The sequence below is a fragment of the Cladophialophora immunda genome (genome assembly GCF_000835495.1).
Source record: "Cladophialophora immunda strain CBS 83496 unplaced genomic scaffold supercont1.5, whole genome shotgun sequence".
NCBI lineage: Eukaryota > Fungi > Ascomycota > Eurotiomycetes > Chaetothyriales > Herpotrichiellaceae > Cladophialophora > Cladophialophora immunda.
The window spans coordinates 94,524-118,096 of NW_015622545.1; the positions used below are offsets into that span (position 1 = coordinate 94,524).

A 23,573-nucleotide genomic window follows, 5' to 3' on the forward strand; every position below is an offset into this window, starting at 1 on the left:
CGCTCCCGGAGCTCCTCGATTTCATTCCGCACGAGTTCTGCACTTGGACCAGGCTCCACGTCTGGAAGAGCTATTCCGGTCTCATGTGGTTCCACCGCCGTGACGGCAGCTCTGCGGCCTCTCGCCGTTCGCTCGTAGTTCCAAAAGATATAAACCAACAAAACGGTCGCGAAGATCAGGATAGACAGCATTAAAATCAGGGAATAGATCAGGATCTTGGAGTCGGCAAGAAACGGCCTGGAAAGTAACCTGCCGATTTCTCCCCTTGTAAAGCCGGAGAAATAAGCAAAGCATTCGGCCGCAAAGCATAGAAGACCTGCGATTGCGACAGCCACGGCTCGTCTGAGGGTGATATTAATGACAGCAACAAAGAACATCACCGTACTCAGAATCATGAAGACGTCGGTAACGATGAAAGGCGCCTCGATGGCCTGCGCGGTCTGCGATGGATCTGTCACCACCACCGCCGCCGTCGCAGAGTTTGCCCGGTCACCAACGGATTGGTATATCTGCGAGATGAGATGGGCAACAGCGACGACAGGCAAGGTAAGCCCGATGATCAAGTCGGCGTTATTGGCATCCTGATGTCTCCGACGTGGATGCAAGGTCCATGATACCAGACAGGTCGCGAGCGTCAGGTACCAGCCCAGAATTGTGCCTGGTCCATAGAGCATGTTCACCTTGCTCAATTCTTTCCCCCAGCTGTCTTGATTCATGGTACCTCTAGGATCGGAGGATGACGGAGAAGTGAAATGAAATCTTCGAACAAAGAGGTGGATTGAGACAGGCTTTTTGTCTCTGAAGCTGAAGGGTTTATACACAGCCCAGACCGCCTTGAGCGGATCGGGATGTGCTGTTCTGTACTGCGCCACCACCGCGATGCACAATCTGTGCAGATGATTAGCCCCTCGCAGAGCTGCCAACGCATGAAATGGTTGTTCTTGACACCCAGCCTCCTTGCTATATAATCGCCCGGCCAGGAGGAAGACGACTCGGCTGGCGAAGGAACTGCTGTGCCCAAGTGTCTTAAGCAGTGCATTTGAAGACAAAATTAAGGGAATGCACAAAAAGGAGAACAGAAGGCGGTTGGAGCTGAGGTATTTTCATTCGTCCAAGTATACAGAAATTCACGTGTTCCATTCCTCCCTTCTCGCAAGGTTGTTGAGCGAAGTTTATCATCATCGTCCCTAGTCATACATATCTGCCTTCAGCTCGTACATCGGGTCGTGTATAGCCCAGCCCATGCCTCTCCCCGTTCCTAAATGATCGTACAAAACCGCAAAGAGATGAAAATCTCCACCTGACCTAGCCGCGATACGCCATCTGGCCGTCAAAGTCCTGCATCATCATATCCCACTGTGCCCAATCCATGGGCATGTCTCCAACGTCCAGATCCTGAGCAAAATTGGGCTCTGATGCGAGCATGACACCGTCTCCCGCAAGGGGCGTCGGGATGGGCTGGAACGCTGGGAGTGGGAGCTGATGCGGGACGCCCGCGCCGCTAGGAAACCCACTCGCAGGGAATTGAGGAGCCATGTAGTTGCTGGTCGACTGTTCTGGCAAGGGCTGGTTTTCCCACCCCGGCATCGTCGAATATTGTTCACTCCTGGCCGCAGAAACAGCCGCGTTATCGACAGTCTTGGGTGCCTTGTTTGACGAGGTGGCGGCAGTCGTCGTTGCGCGCATGAGCGGTCCACTTTCGCGCTGCTCACGGAGCAGCTTGATGTACTCCGGTGTTACTTTTGGGAAAACACCATTGGTAGTCTCGCGAAGCGCGGCCTCTCTTGCACTGTAGGCTTTGAGACAAAGACTTCCTACTGCGACATGCAGCGGCTTCTTATAGTCCGACACAAAGTGAGGATGATGTCGGTAGATCTCGTCGATCTCTTGCCATGCCTTGTCGACTTCATCGCCAAGTGTGCGTTCTTTGAGTTCGTTGAGAATGTAGATGAAAGCTTGCCATATAAAGAAGACTCTGGTGTGCCACATGAACCTCCGCAATTGTTTGGATGAATGTGCCAAATTGATGCCTTCGAGAAGGTTCATTGAGACGTTCCAGAGGTACTCTTTTTCTGCAGGGGGAACGTCTGTCTCTTTGGCCCATTTGCGGGGATGGTGGGCCATAAGCCTCATGCTGTTGATTGCCCCTCTCCCGATTATGATAGCCATGAATTGTATGGGATTGGATGGGTCGCAGTATCTCAAAAACTTCTCCTCTAGACGCTGCTCTAGCTCGTTGATAAAAGCATCTCTCTCCTCTAGGTAACTTGTAAAAGGCGAGTCAATGCGAAGATGCTCAAGGGCAACATTCGACCTCTGCTTGAACTTCTCCTTCCAATAGTTGCCCAACTCGCAGCGCAGAAGGCAGGATATCATTTCCGTAGGTCGAGTGTGAGGGACCGGCGGCTCCTTCATATCTGGGTAGATGTCTTCATCGTTGACGTTGCTTGGTACCAGAGTATCAGACATGGAGAAATCGCCGGATCGGCCAGAGCCACTGAGTTCTGCTGACCGAAAATCCAAAGTGGTGATCTGCCACCACAGACGCCGGCGCATTTCGGTCTCAAATGGCGAAACTCCAAGACTTGTCCCGTCTCGATGAAGTCCCATACCCTGCCCGATACGGCTCGCCACGCCGGCCAACGTCCAAGTGGTTCGCGCATCGTAGTCTTCGCGCATCGTCAAAAGGTAGAGGAAGAAGGCCTGGAGAACCACCAGCTCCGATGTTGCCATGAATCTCGCTCGGGCAAGGGCTTTACGGGTCGCATGCCGATATCTCGCGAGAACAATTTTGCGAGGCTCGCCGAGCTTCATTTCGCACTCGTCATCGTCGATCGAATAGACAGCTGAACTATAAATTGCGAACATCAGTGCCTCGAGACCCCGCGGTAGGTTATCGAGCTGCGAGGAGGCTTGGACGAATGTCTTCTGAAGGGTTGGTTGGTGGACCAGTTTGGTCATAGGATTGATGTTGTCCAGGAATATTTGCCATAGGATAAGGATGTTGTTCGGCGAGGGGTGCAATTGTTGGACTGGATTGCTAGAGGGGGTATATCCGAGAATGAAATCGGTGTTCTCCTCGATAGGAGAACCGATTTCATCTTCGTCCTCGGAATACTCGGCGATTGCTTCGTTTGGTTCTCGAAACTAGGGAAGTAACATCAGTATTCAGGGACACCAACATGGAGAGCAGACCCCGACGGCAGGCCTGCGTCTCCACATGGAACATGTTCTGGTAGTTGGAAATAGTTCGACTTGGGGGGGGGGGGAGGTTATTTAGGGAATCTTACCTCCTCAGAGAGACTTGCCCAGAGAGGGTTTTCAATAAAGCGGGATTTTCCCTGGTCCACAATCAACTGCCCGGATTTTTGGAGCTCGGGCGGGTATGCCGCAAAGATTTCGCGCTGCTTTGCGAGCACGCTTTCTGCGTCCGGGCTCAGTTGCTGTGGGGAGCCTATAGGTTGCGAACCGGAAGGACTCTCAAAGGTTGTCGATACGGAGGGCACCGTGGGAGTGACTTCGGTGTCGATGTCGATGCCCTTGCTCTTGAGGAGTTCTTCGCATTTCTTGAGTCGGGCCAGCAGCAGGTCCTCTTGAGTGCGCTTCTTCCTGCGGCGAGGAGCTGGTGGAATGCGGAAGATACATTCGACTTTGGACTTGACGCAATTCGAGCAGGGGCTCTGCTTATCACATTTGACTTTGCGCTCAAAGCACCGAATGCAGGAGAATGCCTTTGCGGGCGGCGGCCCAGCGGCGCTCATGACTTCTGCTCAACGTTCGGGTCGAGCTCAGGTGTAAAACAGTGCCTGCAAAGTGCCTGATCAGGGCGGATTGCTATCTCTTGTCACAGGTGGACGCCAGTAGGTTGAGACGTGTCATGTCAGTCCCGAAACAAGCGACAAGCCAGGTAGGGAGGGAGGAGATATAGATTGCTTTCAGCCTGGAGGATGAAGCTGGTCAATATCAACCGTCGGAGTCATGAAGGATGATCATTGGCTGGTTGAAGCTTCAGCTGCAGATGAAAAATCAGGCAGCCAGGAAGACAAATGGCGGCAGTGATGGTTTCGGAGTCAAGCGATGCAGGATACGAACAAGATACGAAGCCCGACGAGGTGCCAAGATGCCAAGCTTAGTTCCGGATTGGGACGAGAACGACGCCGCCCTAAGCAGCTCCCCTTCGCCGTTGTGGGCTTCAATCCATATACAACGCCATACACCACTTCCACTACAAAGTCAGCCTGGATCGCCTAGACGTCAGGAATCTGTCCCTGACAGGTATCCGTATCTACTATAGTGCCGAACCACCGGCCACGACTGCCGCGATATTCCGTCTTGCTGAAAACCGAGGGATCGAAGTACCATTCCTGACGCTGGCCCCCTCTATCTCTCCTGGTGAGTTGCTCTCTCATCTCTGGATAGAGTGTCCGTAGACTGGAGCTTGAGAATGATCCTTCCCTCTTTCTTCATATGGCGGACAAATGAGCCTTTCTTTCTTCTCTGCCCTAGAAAAAGGAGGATGCGACGTGGCTGTCCACGCACCAGTGTTGGTTTCTGCTGATTTGGTTTTTTGAGATGTGCATGGCTTCATCCATAGCCTTATAGTCCTGGAGATAGGCATGTGGGCATCTTCCGTCCTGCAGAGATGACGGCGATAAGTCTACCCTCAGCCCAGTTCTCGGCATCGATGACTGTTTGGAGTTGAGGAAGGCCTTGATACGTATGATAATAGAAGGGCGATCACCAAACAGGATGGGGAGAAGGTATACCAATACTGTCCTCGCTTGTCTAACGTGCCTCGACAAGGGAGCCTCGGGTTTGGGAGAAGAGGGCGACATTAATGACGAGGATGGCATTGTCGTTGCCGTCCGGTACATCGAACAGGTATTTGCGTTCTCTCATCAATTTCCGCCTCTCGTCCTACCAGCATTCAGATCCTCCTGCAAATCAAAGAGATTTCGGCTTGAGAAACGGCCACGTTGACGACGATGATGGTCTCGACGACAGGAATGAATGCAGACACACCAAGCTTGGCCTCAACTTTGACCTACGAACAGCAAGTTCAGTAGACACGGTTAACTCCGTCCGGCCCTCGATTCTTCTACCTCTTTGTTATTATTCTCATCATCATGCACAGCTGACCAAGTCCAGTTCAATTTTATAAGCCAGCATCGCTGTCGTGGATCTGCAATCGGTGGCGACTAGTTATTCGCTAGGCCATAGCGAAACTCCAATAGTCGACCGGCCTCCGCAAATTGCGCCACGTTTTGCACCACTTGGGGAGTGGGCGAGGACGAAGATCTTCCACATTTCCGCCCTCGCCTGTTTGCGTGGGGATGTGAGTTCATTTCGGACCGAGTTTCAGCGTCAAAAACAGTGGTGATACAAGGCCCTCGATGGAAGAGAAGTTGCTGTTGATTTGGTCACACCTAGGATATTATTAGCCCTTTGCATGGGGGGGAAGAAGTTCCCTAGGTTGACTTAGGCCCCCTTGAGACACGCAATGCTCTACCACCACTCTTACTGAGGACTACCTACTGTGGGTAGGCTGTGCCCAAGCCAACAACGCTTGGGCCAGCAAGCGCCGGAAACGCTGGTTCTTTAGGGTTCTTAGGGTCTCATGTTTGTTGATCCTCCCCAAAAGACGGGCTTATTTGGTGGGTTTGTTTTCAATGCCGCCCAATTCCGCGCGGTAGGGCTTAACTTATCTATCTTTTAAGAGTGGCCCGCTCTAATCTGTGAAAACCACATTCCTGGAGCAAGGCTTTTTTGTCCTCGACTCGCCTTATGGCCTTTTGGGGTCGCTTGTTGTGCCTTCTTTCCGGCCCCAATCTCACGATGACGGGGCACCAAGAGCACAACAATCGGAAGCAAATGGCCGAACCAATGCCCAACACCACCATCGTCCCCAGCCTTGTCGGTTGTTATGTTTGTGTGGCCTGCTTAGTAGCTGGCCCCGTCAGCAAAGCCATCCCCCAGATTCTTGGTGGTGGTCGATCTGTTGCCATTGGACAGGCCCACCGTCATCCGTTGCGGCGGGCGGGTATAATGTCTTGAAAATGCTCTGTTGTATTCCCTCCTTCCAATATCTTTCGAGCTCTTCGCTGGCTGGATCTTGAGAATTTGGGTGAGCTGTTGATTGACAGCTTCTGCACGGTTGCCACCATGTCTGTCACATACCCTGGGTGGAATGCAGACGACATCAGTGACGCTGCAAGGGCGATTCACACTCTGCTAAAGAACGTGGAGCCGCGCAAAGGTGCCAAACGGAAACACAGAGAGCAATTGCAGTATTTACGACACTACCTGCTTCCAAAACTTCGTCTGATTGGGGGCTATGTCAAAGACATTGAGGAGAGCGACGACTATCCGCGCAAGGCAGAGTGGGAGGCTGATCTGACCGCTCTGGAACAGGCCTGGCACAAGTTCGAAGACTATCTCATCAGCCGGCAAGCGCTCCTGCCTGGGAGCCCCAACCTCGACGGCGTGAAGGACGACCTCGCTTGGACTTGGGATGAGCTCTCTGGAAAAATCGAAGAGATCAGGCTAACAGCCAGGGATGTCTTGGACGACGTCGACAGACTCATCCTGCTTGAGATATGGTAGGTTATTCTTCAACCACTTCGCGTCTGGCAATGTTCCTGACAATGGCGCCTCCAGCGACAGGTTTGGCCTCGTACTGCCGAGGCTGGACACCATGGTTGACAAGATTGAGAGCTACGGCGAATGTGTGTCGACGTACCGCAAAGACGTCCAAGAAGTGCTGTACACGATCCGGTCCAACAGGCAAGATCTCGAGTCGCTGAACAACCTCATGGACGGAAGCATGGCCGACCTCGCCCGGAAGATCACCGACAGCCAGAGCGAAACCGAAGCCATCAAGTCGCAACTGGAAGCCACATCGGAAAAGCTGGATCACCTGCTCGCCCAACTCGCCGAACAGCGGAGGAACTGCACGACCAAGACCGACAGGAAGTACCTGGACCAGCTGCGCAAGGAAGTCAAGAAGCAATCCGCCTCCGTAGCGCATCTGAGGACCTCGGTTGACGAGAACACGGGCGTCATGGCCGAGTTCTTGCGCGCCCTGGAGAAACTGGATGTCAGGAGGGGCATCTCGCAGTGTGCCTCCGGTGCGCTCACCGACATGAGCGAAATGCTGAGCAAGACGGTGTCCTCACTCGAGAGACTCTGCGACAGCCTCAAGCGGCAGACCTCCAACCTCCTGTTCAAGAAGGCAAGGTTCTGGAGACGGGCGAAGTCGACAGACGAGATCCCTTCTCCCGCCGATCACGACGGTGGCGAGTCAAACAAGAGCCCATCGGAGTCTGAGGAGGTGTCTTCGAGTGCAACGAGTGCTGAGGACGGTAGCGACTCTGCGAACTCCAGCACACGAGTCGAGACTTCGCCTGCCGCTTCGGAAGAAAACCCCGATGCCGCTCCTCTGACAGAGACCACCGCCATTTCTACATCCATGGTCGTGGCCCTGCCAGCTCCTCTCGGCGACGCGAAGTCCGCAGGAATCTCCATTCGAGACCTGACCATCCTCCTCGCCGCGTCGCCCGAAGAAGCAGCAGAAGCCGCAGCCGCCGCCGCCGCCGCCATCACAGACACCTTTTCGACCTCTCCGCCTCCTCTCCCGCGCAGATCGTCCGCCCGGAAATCCTACCAGTACGTGCTCCGCACGCGGTCCCAGCGCCAGAGCCAGGCCCTCTCCTTCCGGGCGATCGCAGGGCCCACGACTCCCGCAGCGCACACAGCGGCAACGACGGGACTGTTCCCGTCGGCGCAACACTCGACGTCGTCGTCGTGGTCGTCCATGTCTCTGGCGCTGTCCTCGTCCGAGGTGGACTCGCCGTGTCCGATCTTCTCGGCGCCGTCGTCGTTGCCGTCCCCGCCCTCGTCCGTCTATGAGGATTCGATCGGGGATTTCACGCCCTCGTATCCCGCTGCCGCGGTGCATGTTGCTGCTCCTGCAGAGGCGTTGTCGCTACTGGCTCAGCTTGAGAAGCGGTACAGCTTGACGGTCGTGTCGGCGTGCACATAGCCGAGCTTTGGGGACCCTTCACGACCCGAACACGATGATATACTGCCACTGGGGCGCAATAGTTTGGTAGAGGGGTGTTTTGTAGACCAGTTGTTCATTTCACTACCCTTCGGGTTCGTTGCTCTGGCTCCATCGCCTTGAATTGCAGAGCTTCATATGCGCATTACAAGAGGATATCCGCTATTTGGACTGGGAGTTTGAGGGGCGTAATACTGGGCAGGTGCTGTGGCCGTGTAGGGCTGCTTGCAGAGATAACATTCTCTTGTCTACCTAATTGGAAATGACTCGTCTTCTCACAGTGGTTTTCTCATAAGGAGCTTGGTTTCTGGAGTATCCACAACGCGGCCAGCTAGGAAAATAGCACACAGTGCATCTCTTTAATGCAAATTGCTTGACACTCTCATAGTCATTCGAGGTTTCTTGAGCATTCTCCTTCCATCAAGCATTCACGCAGAGTTGACCACCGTCCCCCTTCCCCTTCCAGTGGTTGAATTCGAGAATGTTACATTGTCCCCAACAACATCTCATCCACCTGCATATGCTTTAACCATTTACAATCACCCCGCCGTTCGGATGTAGGCTCTGCCCGCTGATCATGCTGCTGTCCGGGCTTGCCAAGAACACAAAGCACGTGGCAATCTCACTGGGTTGAGCGGGCCGGCCCAAGGGCGAGGTGAACTGCTTCTGCGCGTCTTCGTTCATGGTGCTCGGGATGAGAGGTGTCCATACTGGGCCAGGACAGACGGCGTTGACGCGTATGCCCTTGCTCATTTGCTGGTTTGCCAGGCCGCGCGTAAATGAGACGATTGCTGCAAATCAGTCAGAAACAGTCATGTTCACTCGAATGGACACGGGAAACACTTGCCTCCTTTGCTAGATGTATAGTCAAGCAGATCGGGTCGACCGATGTAAGCATTGATTGAGGCGTTGTTGATTATGGCGTCGCCGCGCTTCATATGCGGAATAAGGAACTTAGCCAGATAGAAATATGGGTGGATGTTGGTCTCGAATGTCTTGTGCCATTGCTCAATCGAAATGTCTGTAATGTCCATCTGCATCATCTGGTACGCTGCGTTGTTGACCTACGTCTTGGTGTCAGCCTATCAGGCTCATGCAATACTCGCCATCTATTTGTCATACCAAGATGTTGATCCTGCCCATGGCCTGCAGCGCGGCGTCTATAACCTTCTGACAGTTCTCCGGTCTCCTGAGGTCGGTGGCAAAGAGATGACATGTCCGCCCGAGCTTTTCGACCCGGCGTTTAGTCTCCTGTGCATCCTCTTCTTCTTCTGGCAAGTAGACGATGAAGCTGTCGGCACCTTCCATTGCATACAAGATCGCTATGGCGCGTCCAATTCCGCTGTCCCCCCCAGAGATGAGGGCTTTCTTGCCTTCCAATTTCCCTGCCGCCTTGTATGGCTGCCATCCACCGTCTGCGGCTGGGAGCTTGTCATGGATAGGCTCGACAGGCAAGTCACCTTCTTTTCCGGGAGGGTCTTGGTGAGAGACCGGCGGTAGGAAACCCTGCTCGAATTGGCCCTTGCCACCGGTGGCTTCTTTGACTGTGCTTTTGATCGTCTCCATGATTTAACTGGAACTCGGCTGTATGTGTAAGTCAAGGAGGTTCGAATGAGAAGACGTGGAGCGGGTGAGATGAGGCATTGTAGTCGTGATATTCACTGTTGATTCCTACAAAAGGATTTCTCGAGATCAACGTCATCTAGATGCTGATGTCACAGAAGCATCTCACGTGGGAGGCCGAAATGCGTGCGTGAGGCGGAAGACATACCCGGCAGCGCCAGATGAATTTTCTTCCATCTTTCGACTTGGCTCACAGGTGGGAATTATATTATATTCTGCAATGGACTTAATCAGTGGAGCGTTAGGAACGCAAAAGAGATCCTGGAGGCGAAGACGAAGTGGAAGTTGAAGTGAAAAGTCAAGCAAGAGAAGAGAAGGAATTCCCAGCCAATGAGGAAAAAGGTCTCGTCTGGCATAAGATTTATCGCCAGCACATCTTCTCGCTCGTCTCCTTCTCATCCTGCGACCTCACTTCCCTCTTCACAGCAACGTCTCTCCCCGATGATAACTTTGTTGCATACAGCATCTTAATCTCGAGGATCGCAATGTTATCATGATCGAGCAGTTTCATCTCCAGCTGGAGACCTGCGGTTTCCCCTCGTCCGCCTCTTTGCTGGGACTCGGACGCAGTTTTAGTCCTCGGGCCCGAACGTCGACACCCACAAGTTGTCGCCGGTCCTCCAGTGTCCGTTGATTGGTGCCTTAGATCGAAAGAGATGGTTCTACCACATGGCCGTTTTCAGTATGGCCGCTTCATCCAATCTTTTTCTCGCGCCCGAGAGAGTATACTGGTCCATTTGCCTGGAGCCTATTCGCGATTGCAACCACGGTAGGTTCAGCATGGAGGAAAACATGAGATCCATCTCAAACATTAATATCCTCTTCGCCGTTCCCATGTTAGCACGCATATTTGGTCTGCAACTTCACCACTTGGAATTGCTTTGGTACAACCAGATCTCTTATACTCTTCAACAAAATGGCGCAGAAGGAGCTGTCTACAGACTTGCAGAGCCGCTCCAGCGGAGATGCTTCCAAACCAGCTGAACCCGTCGAACAGGAGGAATACCCTCCCCTCTCAAAGGTTATTGTCATTGTGGCTGCAATGATGTGTACGGCTTTCCTGGTTGCATTGGTAATGACATCCAAACACTCATTCCCCTCCTTTTCAAGGACTAACAAACTGGCCAGGATCGTCTGATCATCGCAACAGCCATCCCTGTCATCACCAACCATTTCAACTCCCTGGCAGACGTAGGTTGGTATGCATCGGCCTACCTCCTCACAATGTCCGCATTCCAACTCTTCATCGGCCGAATCTACACCTTCTACAACCCCAAAACGGTATACATTGCCTGTGTGGGTATATTCGAGTTGGGCTCTTTGGTCTGCGGCGCTGCCCCGAACTCCACCGCACTTATTATCGGTCGTGCTATTGCAGGTGTCGGCAGCGCAGGCATCTTCTCTGGGGCCATCATAATGATTGTCTACCTCGTCCCGCTACAGAAGCGGCCCGCCTGGAGCGGCATTTTTGGTGCCGTGTTTGCAGTCGCTTCGGTTGCCGGACCCTTGTTGGGCGGCGTATTTACCGACAAGGTCTCTTGGAGGTGGTGTTTCTATATCAACCTGCCCGTCGGTGGAGTTATGATGGTGGTGCTCTTCTTCGTGCTCCAACTCCCAGCTGCCGCCACGGAGAGAGCCAAAGTCCCCTTCAAGGAAAAGCTCCGAAAACTCGATCCCATCGGAACAGCGGTCTTCATTCCTTCCATCGTCTGCCTCCTTTTGGCCCTGCAGTGGGGAGGTACCACATACAACTGGTCCGACGCCCGCATCATCGTTCTATTGATACTTTCAGGAATTCTCTTCAGCATCTTCGTCTATCTCCAACATGTCTTCCAGGAGGGCGCCACCATTCCTCCGCGAATCATCAAGACTCGCTCCGTCTCCGCAGGCGTGTTGTATGCCTTCTTCAGCGGCTCAGGGATGATGACCATAGTCTACTTCCTCCCCATCTGGTTCCAAGCCATCAAAGGCGCCTCGGCTGTCCACTCAGGAATCATGAATCTTCCAGCTGTGTTGGGTATCACAGTCTCCTCCATGCTCGCCGGCTTCGCAACCCGCAAGATCGGATATTTCACGCAATGGATGTACCTTTCATGTATGCTGACGTCTATTGGCTCGGGACTCATCTCCACTTTTACGACCACTACAGCTCACCCAAAGTGGATCGGATATCAGGCCATTTATGGCTTGGGCTTGGGCTTGGGGATGCAACAGCCCAGTGTAGCTGCACAAGTTGCACTGGCTCGCAAGGACGTGCCCACGGGCGCATCAATGATGTTCTTTGCGCAAACGCTGGGCGGCTCCATCTTCGTCAGCGTCGCGAACAACATCTTCGACAACACTCTCGCCTCAGACCTGAAGAACATCCCCGGCGTCAATGCAAACGTGGTCACGCACGTTGGAGCCACAGACCTCCGCGGCATTGTGCCCCCACAGTTCCTGCACTCTGTGCTTGTGGCATACAACGACGCGCTGAGGAATGCCTTTTACGTCGGTGTGGCCGTGTCTGCAACCACCATCCTCGGGGCCTTGGCCATGGAGTGGAAGAATCTGAAAAAAGTTGCTGCTGCGCAGCAGGCAGCGGCCAAGGCTGCGAGAGAGGCTGCCGCAAGCCAGAAGGATGATAGTAAGCCTGGTTCAGCTGATGGTACAGACACAGAGACAAAGGGGGGCGATGAACAGACGAAGCATGAGATCGTTGATGAGAAGAATGCCGCCGAAGAAGTCTAGTTGCACTTGCAATGCCAGGCCTCCTGATTATGCACGGCTGTTAGATAATACAGGTTTGTTTTTTGATTTCCTACATTGCACGAGAATATAGGTTCACAAGTAGGATTAAACTATACTCAGGGAAGGATGAGTCTCCGCTCGGAAATCACGTACATAGAAGACGAAAAAGTTGTGCTACTCATTCTTGGATCATTCATTCTGTAAGTGGCTTTATACTGGGCGCAGTTGTGTGCCTTAATATCCTTCCTCGTTGCCATTGTGGTGATACAGATAGGAGACCATGTTGAGCAACTGATCAGCCTTTGGATGGAACGAGATAATACCGTGGTACACTGTTCCCCCCTGTCGCTGGTTTGGGGGGGGGGGGGGGGGTATTCTGCCACGGACAGTCGACCAACGTAGAACACACACCGACCCGCGCTCAGCGTCTCCGTGGAAGGAAGCCAGCGTTGACATGTTCCAACTTCACGGCCCGCTTCCAGCGCTCAAGATGTAGCCGCCATCCACCGCCACGGTCTGGCCGTTAAGGTACTGGTTCGTGGCGGCGAAGAGGATGGCGTTGGCCATGTCGCGGTCCTCGCCGGGCCGGCGGGCGGGGACCTTGCTCTCGTACTTTTCGCGGGGGATGTGGGATTTCTGGTCGTCGCCGCTGTCTTGCGCGGTCATCTCGCTGGGGAACACGCCGGGGGCGATGCTGTTGATACGAACCTTCAGCCCGTTCTGCGCGACCTCGTTAGCTAGCATCGTGGTAAGGTGTATAGCGGCCGCCTTCGAGGCATTGTATGCGAAATGGTGCTGGGCGGTCTTGACGATGCCCGAGATGCTCGAGATGTTGATGACGGTGCCCGAGAAGTTGTCGTTGTGCTGGTGCGCGGCCTGCAGCAGGGGCAGGAACGCCGTTGTCATGAAGAACAGCTGCGGCACGTTGGTCCGGTACGTGGCGGTCCACATGTCGAACGTCTCATCGGCGTCGTCGAACAGATTCCTGGACATCTCCTCGGCGGACGACGCCTCGGTCTGCTGCGTGTTGAGCGCGATGCCCGCGTTGTTGACCAGGATGCACAGGCACTTCTCCCGGGACGAGATCTCGGCCACCAGCTTCTTGATCTCGTCCTTCTGGCTCACGTCGGTCGTCATGGGGATGATCTGGCCCGGGATGTCCTTGCCGTACAGCTCGGCCACGCGCTCCAGCTTCTCCTCGGTGCGCCCGCAGATGTAGACCTTGGCGCCGTTGGTCGCCAGCGCCTGGGTGATCATCAAGCCTATCCCGCTGCCGCCGCCGGTGACGAGGGCGACTTTGTTGGAGACATCAAACAGCTTGTCGAGCTTGAAGGTCTGGTTGCGCGAGTTGAGATCCGACGACATGGCGGGCGGCGGCGTGGATGAGAAGTGGCGTTGCAGGCTCTGGAGACGAGGCTGAGCCGTTGTGATGGATGAGAGGTGCGGTTGGCACAGAGGGGATATAAGAAGGCGAGGTCGGTGGGCAGTAAGTCGAACTGAGGTTGGCTTGAGATGGGTTTGGAGGGTGATGTGGTGAGGCTTGGGCGGCATTGAGGTCGAGGTTGAGTAGTATGATGGTCAGCAAACGTGGGGTATGTTTATAAAGGACTTACATCGTCACATATTACACATGATACACTTGGTATGATGGCCTCTTACTGCTCATTCATCACTCACCTTTCTCCGCCCTGAAGCAATTCAAATGGCCGGGCTGGTGTCCCACGTCAAGGCCATGACGCTCTGATGATGAAATGGGAACCAACGAGGTCGCGGATCTCGTTTCCGCCTCAATATCACTTCTGGTACGTTGGATCCTTGCACCAGTTGTCCACATCGTCCGCCGTACAAGCAGAAATTCCCTTTGTAACCTGACTTGCGTGTTCCCAGCTCACTCCACCTCAACACATGCACAGTCCAAGACACTCGGCGCAGAGGAAGACGCAATAGCACCCTACGTCGAAAGAGGAAGAAAACTCTCAGGCCGGTGCAATACCGCCGCCAGGTCGCCAAAGTGAGGTTACAAAGAATACCGGTACCATGAGACCAACAAACTGCCTGAGCAGCGTGGTCTACGGCACGTATCTACTGCGCGGATGGGTTGGGATGCTTTCATCCGGCTACAGGTATCAAGTCACAACATAGGCTCCTCTATTACGGTCCGACTGCTCTGCACAATTCAAATTGTCGCGTTCCCCTCTCCTCTCTATGGCTGGCGAATACAAGACACCCTTCCTCGAGCATCGAGCTTCACGCTTTCTTCTCCTCGCCGTCTGCGGCATAAAGCTCCTCTTCTCTGATCTGATACTTGGCAGACTTTCGGGCTGGAACGCTATTTTGGAACTGCAAACCCACATCGCAGTCAGCAAATGGCGATGGTCTTCGGATGACCGAGCAGGAAAAAGGTATGTGGTCGCTTACCATGAAGTCCAGCTCGCCAAATGTCCTGTCCTTGGTCTCGAACAGGCGGAAGTAGCCCCACAGCAATGTCAACGTCGCGAGGCCGGCCCAGAAGAATGCCTGGCGAGTCGCCGGCAATTAGCAAGGACCATACTGAGTGGGACATGCAACGCAATTGGGAAGAGACAGAGAAAGGAAGTCAGGGAACATACAGTCTTGCCCTTGGCATTCCACGCGCCCGGAGAAATCAGCTCGGGCTGAAGCAGTCCACCGCAGATGATGTTGCCAACATAGTACGTGCTGCGCGCCAGCACGACCGTCTGCGTGCGGAGTCGAGTCGAGCCGATCTCGGCGACGAGAGTGTAGATGATGGGTCCCACGGACATGGAGTACGCGCCCAGCCAGACAAGACACAGGATCGACTGTGCCCACGCCAGACTCTTGGTCTGCGAAGGCAGCGCCAGGAAACCAATGGTCCACAGGATCACGACCAGGAAGGCAAACCCGACCAGCCAGATGGTGCGCCGGCCCCAGCGATAGATGTACAGCCAGGAGATGATGGTGCCCAGAAAGGCGATGCCGGTGCCGGCCAACGAGATGGCGTACGCGGCATTGGCGCTGATGCCCGTCTGTTGGAAAAAGAAGGACCCGCTGTAGCAGAGGGCGCCGCCGTTGGTGATCTGAGATAGGAAGCCCATGCAGGCGATCTCAGTACGGCGTCGATTTGTGCCACGGAATGCATCCCAGAGAGACACTCCCGCTCGCTCCTGGAGCTCGAGCTTATTGGTGTGCACCATCATGGCGATGGTGGCGTCGATTTCACCGTGATGTTCCGGCTGGGTCAGCCTCTCCAGGGACTTCCTGGCAGCTTCGATTCGGTCCGTCCGAACAAAGAACCACGGCGACTCGGGGGCAAACCAAGCTGCCAGGAACAGTGGGATCGGCCATATCCACTGGACCGCGAAAGGGATGCGGTAGCTCCACTCGGTGGTGTTGTTCACGAGGCCCTTGAGGACGCCAGCGGAAATGAACTGCCCAATACACCAGCACAGGTTGACGTACGCGGTGAGATACCCGCGGATGGCCAAGGGCGTGACCTCGGCCGCGTACGAAGGACCGGTGGTGGCAAACACCCCCCAAGGGATGTTGCAGAGGAACTGGCCGACAAGCATGACTTCGATCGTGGGGGCGAAGAAGACAATGAAAATGAGCCCGGCCAGCGAGAACAGGTTGAACATGAGCACTTTGCGGTGGCCCCATCTGGCGGTGGCCCACCCGTTGAGCAGGGCGCCGATGATGTTGGCAAAGGCACCTAGGCAATTGAAGCGTTGTTGCCAGTTCGCCGAAATCTGGTAGCCGCTCTCCTCGTTCAGGAATGCGCCGTATTTGCGTCGAAAGCTCGGGTAGCCATAGAAGGACCCCAACAACGTGACGTCGTAGCCCTCCATGACGACGGTGGTGGAGATGACTGCTCACGGTGTTAGTCTGCAAACTTCAAAGGTGCCATCTAGCCCTCCAGCTATCAAGCTGGCTGGCTGGACGTGCTCCTCTGAGCTCAGGGGCCAAACGTACGGATCGACCAGAATGCCGCGCGTTTGTACGTCTTCAAGGCCTGGAAGACGCTCATGCTGTGCTCCTGCGCCGTGCCCTCGAGGGCACCACTGGCGAGGCCGGCATCATGGAGTCCAACATCTTTGAGGTATCCGAGTCCGTCTTCCGAAGTTTCGAAGTGGATTGTATCTCCCGCCTTCTGTTCGGTCGCCATCTCTAGCCACGGTGGTGAAGAGAGTGGCTGTCACCTTACTGTTAAAGTCGGAAAAAGAGACAGAGAGCTTGCAACAGGCTGAACAAAAGTGGAGAGTGTTGCTCCTATATATACACTCTGGACTGGCCAAGCAGGATCACCTAGACTAGTCGGGAGTCGACCTTTCATACCATAGCAGGGGTAACCAAACGGCGGGAGATGGAGTCGCATTTGCTTTCAGGTCCAGACAACTCCTTCGACCGAGCCAGACTCGCCCTCGGCGAACCGACATGCGAGACGACTTTGACGGGTAAATCTTTCCATCCTACTCTGAGGAAAAGCCTGCATCCTGTCGCTTGGATATCTGGGATGAAGAAGCGCATCATCGTGCAATCCACCGGGCTCTTTCCGAAACCAGACTTGGTAGCGAAAGAAAAGACCATGGCAAATGCGACGTTGTCTCAGATCTTGGCCTTTCGAATCGACAAGGTGATCCTCTCATCGTCAAAAGGCAAGATAAAAAGAGGCGGAAACTCGGCTGATTAGAATGATTTGTCTGGGGGCCTCTGGGCCAAACCATGGGGCCCCGGCTTTTTGTTGTGGAACCTCACGCTGCACCAGAAGCCATGAAGTTGGTTCGCCCGCACTGGAGGATTCTAGGAGAGTGGCAACCAGTGATTAGCCGGGACTAGAGACGCAACGAGACAAAGCCAACTTGCAATATTCCCTGACGCGACAGTCCTCCTATATCTAGGCTAAAGTCATGGCCAATCACTCTCCAAAGGAACTCCCCGGCCTCCCCATCGAACGGTTCATCTTCGGTCGGGAGTGACAGGATCTAGCTGCATCTTTGGTCCAGGGCACAGCTTGGAGTCAGATCTGGGGAGCCGCCCTCGACCCGAGGTTCCCGCCGGAACATGACCCAAAACATACATGGAGGATCTCGATAGGACATCGGGAGGAGTCGCGTCGTATCTTTCAAGGCTACCACTTCCGTATGGAAGGATTGTTGAATGGGACAGATACCACGGCTACGTCTTTGATCCCCGTTCTATCCTGCTTCTGGTACGGTGCTGTCCTCCTCCGCATTTCAATATCGGTCGAGTTCTGGCCGAGGACAGGCTTGGCTTCGTGGTGGAGTGAGAGGTATACTAAAAAGGATGACACGGGTCTGTGCATAAGCCCCTGCGCACCAAGATCTATATCATGATACGAATCAGGCATCGAGCGGTACTGTAGGTCCTGGAGGGTCATCTAGGGGACAATAGCCTGAATGATACGGTGTTAGACGAGGTAATGAGCCGCCGTTGAGAGCCATAGCGCCTCGCGATGCGACTCGCCTTGTAGCCACCAAGCATACATACGGTTTGCCAACCTCTAGTGGGCTTTATCGACCGCGTCCAGCACCGCCTCCCGTTCCATATGGTCTCGCTTCTGCAATATAGCTTACATGGACTTGGCCATGGAATTCTAATACACTCAGTTCGCGTGCCTATATTTATATGCGATCTGTGGCAGTGGGCTGTGTACGGCAAGGTTCCAGGAGATTGTCCAGACTGACCGCGAATTGGAGCATCTTATCGTTCATAAGTGTCTACTGGGAACATAGAAACTCTGGTATTGTGGCTGTAGACGAGCTCTCAGCTCCACCGCAGACGTAGGTCTGTAGCGGCAGAGTTCCTCACCGTGGTCCTAGTCCATGAGATATATCTCGCCTGGCTAACATATGGTTGCGAATACTCCGAGGGTTTCTTTCTGCCCTGATCTCTCAATCCCCTCTATGTCCAAAATCCCACCTCGTTTTACCGGCGATCAGCCCAACGTTGTCTATGTCTACGCTTTTGACAAATCCACAACCTCGACGCCTTCCACCCCTTTGATAGCCATGCGCTGGTCTATTGTAAACGTCTTGGCCACCTTGGCCACATCCCGTGCTTCGACGAGCTCGACCACTCTCTCGCCGTCCAGTGGCCCGTTGACTAGGGCCTGCAAGCCCTTCAAGACGTCTCCGTCCGGTGCCTTCAAAGTCGGGTTGAATGGCACAACAGCTCCCGGTCTGACCAGCAGAGGCAACGTGTCGAACCCGTGTACCTCTGTATACCAGCGGCCTTCCTCGTAAGTTTTACCGTGGTCAAAGAAACTTCTCCACCTGGATTGCCCCGCGGCTGTCTCGTTATCCTTCCTAGACAACGGAACGTAGAAAGTCACCTCTCCTCCCTTGTCAAACACCGGCGCGACCAAGAGCTCGCTCCCGAGCATGTACTGCGTGTCCAGAGACCACACGTTCATGTCGCACTCTCCGAACTCGAGGAACATGGCCCGCATGACGGGGGTGCCCTTGAGACGGCCCTCGAGCGCGGTGCGCAAGAGGTACGGCATCAGCGCCAGTTTGCGCGCCACGCTGTCCCTGAGGACTCTGCTGCACGCCTCGTCCTCGCCCGGGTACCTCCCGGGGTCGTAGATCCAGGGCACGCGGTAGCTCGAGCTGCCGTGCAGCCTCGAGTGGCTGCCCAGCAGCCCGAACTGCACCCAGCGCTTGTACAGTGCGGGGTCGGGCAGGCCCTCGAAGCCGCCGATGTCGTGGGCCCAGAAGGCAAAGCCCGCGAGCGCGAGCGAGAGCCCGCCGCGCAGCGTCTCGGCCATAGCCTCGAACGTGCTCTCGCAGTCGCCCCCCCAGTGGACGGGGAACTGCTGCCCGCCGGCCGTGGCGGCGCGCGCGAAGAGACACGGGTCCCTGCCCCTGGCCTGCATCGCCTCGTACACCGTCTTGTTGTACAGGTGGGCGTAGAAGTTGTGCATGCGCACCGCGTCGCTGCCATCGTGGTACGTGACCTGGTGCGGGAGGAAGGGGATGCGCTCGCCAAAGTCGGTCTTGAAGCCGTCGACGCCCAGGTCCATCAGCCGCGACAGGTGCGCGGCGTACCACTCCCGCGCACCCGGGTTGGTGAAGTCCACCACCGCCATGCCCGCCTGCCAGTTGTCCCATTGCCAGACCGTCGGCCGCGGCGTGCCCGCGCGCATGACGAAGTAGCCCTTCTTCTTCCCCTCGAGGAATAACGGGGACGCCTGCGCGATGTACGGGTTGATCCAGACGCAGATCTTCACCCCGCGCTCCTTCAGGCGGCGCAGGTAGCCCGTTGCATCTGGGAAGTTGTCGTCGTCGAATTGGAAGTCGCACCATTGAACTATATCATCTCGCGGTCAGTGTACTGATCGATGTCCACCAATGTCTTAAAGTTACACAGATGCCGCTGGGACAAGAGATGTCTTGACTTGGACCAGGAACACGTACAGGATTTCATCCAGAAACAGTCGAAATGGAAGACGCTCAGTGGGATGTCGCGCGCCTTGAACCCGTCCAGGAACGCCGTGACCGTCCGCTCGTCGTACGAGGTCGTGAAAGAGGTCGTCAGCCAGAGCCCGTAGGACCAGGCCGGAGGCAGCCCCGGACGGCCGGTCAAGGCGGTGTAGCGGTCCAGGACGGCCTTGGGCGACGGGCCCGCGATGACCATGTACTCGAGGCTCTCGCCCTGCACGGCGATGTTGACCCGCGTGGTCCGCTCTGACTGGATCTCCAGCATGACCTTGCCCGGGTGGTTGATGAAGACGCCGTACCCGCGGCTGGACAGGTAGAAGGGCACGTTCTTGTACGTCAACTCGGAGCTGGTCCCGCCGTCCTCGTTCCACACGTCGACCGTCTGGCCATTCTTCACGAACGCGCCGAACCGCTCGCCCAGGCCGTAGATCTTCTCGTGCACCGACAGGTCGAGCTCGAGCAGCATGTAGTTGTCCTGCTGCGCGTACATGCCCTCGTCGATCCTGTATCCGGGCGTGTCCGAGGACGACACCACGGCGATGGACCGGAACGCGTGGCCGGTGAGTCTCTTGGAGTTGCAGGAGTAGGAGAACGCCAGCTCGTTGGGGGTGGCGTTGATCGACAAGCCCAGCGGTCCGCTCGCGTAGTCCAACGACCGCCCCTTGGAGTGGTTGATCTCGGGGGTCGGCGGCGCCTCGAACAGAGGGAAATGCGGACCTCGATCCTCCTCGCCGGTCCAATGTGAGAAGCTCGCCGCGATGACACCCTCGAGCGGAGTGCGAATCCGCGCAGAAACGGTGCCGACGTTGAGCGTGTCGCCCCGGCTTCTCTGCGGCTTCGTGAGCAGCAGGTCGACGGCGTTGTCGTCGGTGACGTGGAGCCGCTCCACGTTGCCCATCCAGTTGAAAGAGATGCCCGACCTCGTCCGCCACATGCCCTCTGTGAACTTCATGTTGGGCGATGCTAACTCTCGAGACCACCACCAGTGCCCGGAAACGCAAGAGGTGCCAAATGTGTAGCCGAACCACGCAAGTTACCGCGAAGACAAGCCTTTTGAAGTATTTACAAATATTGCCCGTCGGTTAGTACGGATCGACGCAGAGACACTCTGCTAGAGAGATGCGGCAATGCCTTCCGGCCATGACATTAATAGTTAGTAACTTCCGATGCATGGCTTCAAGAGACCTCCCAAGCTTCGTCGAAGTCGTGGTGGCCGATACAGGACAAAATCCGGAGGTTGGGCTTGATTGATGCTGTCAGACACCAAACCTCGCCGGAAACAAGGGGAGAAATATCGTCAGACACCTCGTATAACATTTCGGCCCGCCCACAATTGTATTTAGGCAGAATCCTTTGCTGTGAGTAAGCCAGAGGGACAGGAGTAAAGCAGGTTGTCTTTGCACTGGATCTTTCCCAGAAGAGCAATCATGACTAGATACTCATACACTGGGACATTTACTTGTCTGATATTCTACAAGGCAATGCTCAACAATGTGTGTCTGTAACTATTCCCCCGAGCGTGAGGGTGGTCTATCTCTTCTATTGAGCAAACCTTCTTATGATCTATAAGGGAATGAGGCATCAAACGCTGGTTCCAACCCCATAATTCGGTGCTCAATCCTTCTTCTCCATATAAGGGACACACGCCTCATAGATCCCTTTGAAACCAGGGTCCTTGATATTCCGGCGGAAAACACCCTCATCCACCACCCTCGCCGACTGGAGGGACCCGGCGATGAAGAAGTCGGTGTAGCTGGGCCGGGCGCCCAGCACAAACGGGCCCTCGGCCTGGTGCGTCTGCATCAGCTGGCCGACGGCGCGCATGCCGTCGCCCGCCGCGGCCCAGCTCTCGTCCTCCCTGTCGGGGTCCAGCAGGTCCTCGAGGCGGTGGCCCAGCATGGCCTCGCGGGTGCGTCGGAAGTACTCCTGTGCGCGGGGTGAAAGGATGTTGACCTCGCGCGGCATCGTCGACGCCTGGAAGACCGCGCCGAGCACACGGCGCGCTTGGGCTTCGATCTCCCGGCCCAGCTCCGACGTCAAGGGCACTGGCGGGTCTGGGTAGGTCGACTCGAGGAACTGGGAGATCGGGCCTGACTCCATCATGTACGAGCCGGTCGGCACGTGGTGGATGGCCGGGACGGTATACTTGATCTTGGATGCCGAACTGGATTCGCCCGGAACCAGGCCCCTAAGAGGTTGTCATGTCAGGAAAATCTCCCCGAAGCTTGCATTAAGGGCTATGCAGACGTGCATCGATGCCTGCGAGCGAAAAGGGGTTTGAAGGATGGAATAGCCAGAACGCCAAAAAAAAAGGGCGACATTGAACAACTTACAACCCCTTCAGCGTGGGCTCGATGTCGGGAAACTCGAGGAAGATGGTCCTGTAAGGGACTTGCTTGTAGTTAAGCATGAGGCGGATGCGCCAAACAACAGGGGAAAAGCAGACGTTCTTGGTGCAGGCAAGGTCGTAGAGGATGATCTCGGGTTCGGTCTGGGCTGCCATGATGTGCCTGTCTGTTTAGGCTGATGAACTCTTGATTCGCGGGGAGGAGAAGCAAAGCGTTCCGACTTTTCCAGATCAACGACTTGCAAGATTTTTGGGGTTGGGATGTAGAGGGGGTCACGGATGCTTGCAAACATATTCGAGTAATATAGGCGGCTTTACGCCAGGCAGCAGTTTGACGATGTACAAGTGGATTGGGAGTAGCTAAATCAGTCTTAGCCAATGGTCGCTTTTATAGGGACTGTGTTAGTGCGACTAGCGGCTTATCCCTTTCCAGAGCATAACTTGTACGTCGAGAAGCTCTTATACGAGACAAGCTCAATGGGATGTGTAATCATTCTTACACCAACAAATGCTGAATCGGGATGTTCATAACAACAGGACATAGAGATAGAGGGTAAGCGAGAGAGTGGTGGATAAGCAATATCCAGGAGGGTAACCTTCAAGTTACTGCTCGTCGACCTTTAGTGCTATACAGGTCCTTGACATTGAATCATCCAAGAGCACAGAGCCTAGGCCAAGGCGCAGGCCACTGCGACCGTAGTCACCTTCACTTTCTTGCTAGGGTCAGCAAGTGTCCCAATCGTCGCTACCATCTCCCGCCAAGTTGTCGAGGATCTTCCGAGACTCCTCAGATCTAAGCGGCGGTGATGGAAAGTCTTCGGGTGACGCCAGACATGAGGGTCTTGTTCTTGTGGCCGCTCTGGTCGGACAGAGTCGGAGTGTTCTTGAACTTCCAGGCAGGAATCTTCCGCTCGTAGAGCTCATTCAGCTCCCAGTAGGTTCGGCCGAAGGTCTTATTGGTGTCAGCAATGTTGGATTTGCGGTGATAGAAGAAGCGACTTACCTCAGGGTAGTAGAGCCAGAGGAGGATGGTCGTGGGGATCAAGAGACCGGCCCATACGTAGACTGCCTTGACACCCATGTCCCCTGCGTCGGGGCTGATCATGTACGAAACGCTCCACTGGAACACGACACTGAGAACGAATTAGTGGTTGGAAGACAACTGCACAAGGTGTTGACTCACAAACCGAGGCCATAGCAGCCCAAGTTGAACGAGGTTGTTGGAGCTCTTAGGCGGGGAGTGGAAGTTTCCCCGGACGCCACGTAGCCAATTGGTCCCGCCGAGCAGCCATAGCAGATAACCCAAAGCAACAGAAAAGCCAGTGCTGCCTTGTCCGCAGAGTCCGATTTGAAGAAC

At 55.1% G+C, this 23,573-nt stretch overlaps 7 protein-coding genes across 8 annotated transcripts; 2 read left to right on the forward strand and 5 right to left on the reverse strand.

The window, feature by feature from the left end:
* Positions 1-1,119: 1,119 nt before the first annotated feature.
* Positions 1,120-4,049, reverse strand: PV07_08409 (uncharacterized protein). Its single transcript, XM_016395571.1, has 2 exons — positions 3,291-4,049; positions 1,120-3,147 (listed from the first exon to the last, which is right to left on the reverse strand). Exons 1-2 carry the CDS (start codon positions 3,759-3,761, stop codon positions 1,306-1,308), a joined length of 2,313 nt encoding a protein of 770 aa, XP_016245427.1. The 5' UTR covers positions 3,762-4,049; the 3' UTR covers positions 1,120-1,305.
* A 1,732-nt stretch (positions 4,050-5,781) lies between these two features.
* On the forward strand, positions 5,782-8,361 carry PV07_08410 (uncharacterized protein). Its single transcript, XM_016395572.1, has 2 exons — positions 5,782-6,599; positions 6,658-8,361. Exons 1-2 carry the CDS (start codon positions 6,163-6,165, stop codon positions 8,039-8,041), a joined length of 1,821 nt encoding a protein of 606 aa, XP_016245428.1. The 5' UTR covers positions 5,782-6,162; the 3' UTR covers positions 8,042-8,361.
* On the reverse strand, positions 8,282-9,942 carry PV07_08411. Of its 2 annotated transcripts, XM_016395574.1 has the most exons (4): positions 9,722-9,942; positions 9,182-9,632; positions 8,907-9,123; positions 8,282-8,850 (listed from the first exon to the last, which is right to left on the reverse strand). In XM_016395574.1, exons 2-4 carry the CDS (start codon positions 9,623-9,625, stop codon positions 8,585-8,587), a joined length of 927 nt encoding a protein of 308 aa, XP_016245430.1. In that variant the 5' UTR covers positions 9,626-9,632; positions 9,722-9,942; the 3' UTR covers positions 8,282-8,584. The 2 variants fall into 2 exon arrangements, with proteins under 2 accessions (XP_016245430.1, XP_016245429.1); XM_016395573.1 differs by having other exon boundaries at positions 9,182-9,942.
* Positions 9,943-10,089: 147 nt separating this feature from the next.
* PV07_08412 (uncharacterized protein) lies at positions 10,090-12,572 on the forward strand. Its single transcript, XM_016395575.1, has 2 exons — positions 10,090-10,754; positions 10,811-12,572. Exons 1-2 carry the CDS (start codon positions 10,599-10,601, stop codon positions 12,410-12,412), a joined length of 1,758 nt encoding a protein of 585 aa, XP_016245431.1. The 5' UTR covers positions 10,090-10,598; the 3' UTR covers positions 12,413-12,572.
* A 209-nt stretch (positions 12,573-12,781) lies between these two features.
* Positions 12,782-14,090, reverse strand: PV07_08413 (uncharacterized protein). Its single transcript, XM_016395576.1, has one exon. The coding sequence runs from the start codon at positions 13,961-13,963 to the stop codon at positions 12,878-12,880; it is 1,086 nt and encodes a 361-aa protein (XP_016245432.1). The 5' UTR covers positions 13,964-14,090; the 3' UTR covers positions 12,782-12,877.
* Positions 14,091-14,659: 569 nt separating this feature from the next.
* PV07_08414 (uncharacterized protein) lies at positions 14,660-16,574 on the reverse strand (the record flags this gene model as incomplete). The annotated part of the gene is made up of 4 exons (XM_016395577.1): positions 14,660-14,752; positions 14,831-14,929; positions 15,022-16,277; positions 16,382-16,574. 4 exons carry the CDS (start codon positions 16,572-16,574, stop codon positions 14,660-14,662), a joined length of 1,641 nt encoding a protein of 546 aa, XP_016245433.1.
* Positions 16,575-21,351: 4,777 nt separating this feature from the next.
* On the reverse strand, positions 21,352-22,497 carry PV07_08415 (uncharacterized protein). Its single transcript, XM_016395578.1, has 2 exons — positions 22,203-22,497; positions 21,352-22,057 (listed from the first exon to the last, which is right to left on the reverse strand). The coding sequence occupies exons 1-2, from the start codon at positions 22,370-22,372 to the stop codon at positions 21,484-21,486; spliced, it is 744 nt and encodes a 247-aa protein (XP_016245434.1). The 5' UTR covers positions 22,373-22,497; the 3' UTR covers positions 21,352-21,483.
* Between the last annotated feature and the right edge of the window lie 1,076 nt (positions 22,498-23,573).

What these genes read in the sequence shown, in the direction of transcription:
- PV07_08409 (XM_016395571.1), bottom strand. Translation starts at nt 3,761, where the DNA reads ATGAGCGCCGCTGGGCCGCCGCCCGCAAAGGCATTCTCCTGCATTCGG. An exon ending in GGGCAAGTCTCTCTGAGGAG is followed by an intron (nt 3,148 to 3,290) that starts GTAAGATTCCCT and finishes TTACTTCCCTAG; the next exon opens with TTTCGAGAACCAAACGAAGC.
- PV07_08410 (XM_016395572.1), top strand. Translation starts at nt 6,163, where the DNA reads ATGTCTGTCACATACCCTGGGTGGAATGCAGACGACATCAGTGACGCT. An exon ending in CTCATCCTGCTTGAGATATG is followed by an intron (nt 6,600 to 6,657) that starts GTAGGTTATTCT and finishes TGGCGCCTCCAG; the next exon opens with CGACAGGTTTGGCCTCGTAC.
- PV07_08411 (XM_016395574.1), bottom strand. Translation starts at nt 9,625, where the DNA reads ATGGAGACGATCAAAAGCACAGTCAAAGAAGCCACCGGTGGCAAGGGC. An exon ending in TGGGCAGGATCAACATCTTG is followed by an intron (nt 9,124 to 9,181) that starts GTATGACAAATA and finishes ACCAAGACGTAG; the next exon opens with GTCAACAACGCAGCGTACCA. An exon ending in CTATACATCTAGCAAAGGAG is followed by an intron (nt 8,851 to 8,906) that starts GCAAGTGTTTCC and finishes ACTGATTTGCAG; the next exon opens with CAATCGTCTCATTTACGCGC.
- PV07_08412 (XM_016395575.1), top strand. Translation starts at nt 10,599, where the DNA reads ATGGCGCAGAAGGAGCTGTCTACAGACTTGCAGAGCCGCTCCAGCGGA. An exon ending in CGGCTTTCCTGGTTGCATTG is followed by an intron (nt 10,755 to 10,810) that starts GTAATGACATCC and finishes CAAACTGGCCAG; the next exon opens with GATCGTCTGATCATCGCAAC.
- PV07_08413 (XM_016395576.1), bottom strand. Translation starts at nt 13,963, where the DNA reads ATGCCGCCCAAGCCTCACCACATCACCCTCCAAACCCATCTCAAGCCA.
- PV07_08415 (XM_016395578.1), bottom strand. Translation starts at nt 22,372, where the DNA reads ATGGCAGCCCAGACCGAACCCGAGATCATCCTCTACGACCTTGCCTGC. An exon ending in GAGCCCACGCTGAAGGGGTT is followed by an intron (nt 22,058 to 22,202) that starts GTAAGTTGTTCA and finishes ACAACCTCTTAG; the next exon opens with GGGCCTGGTTCCGGGCGAAT.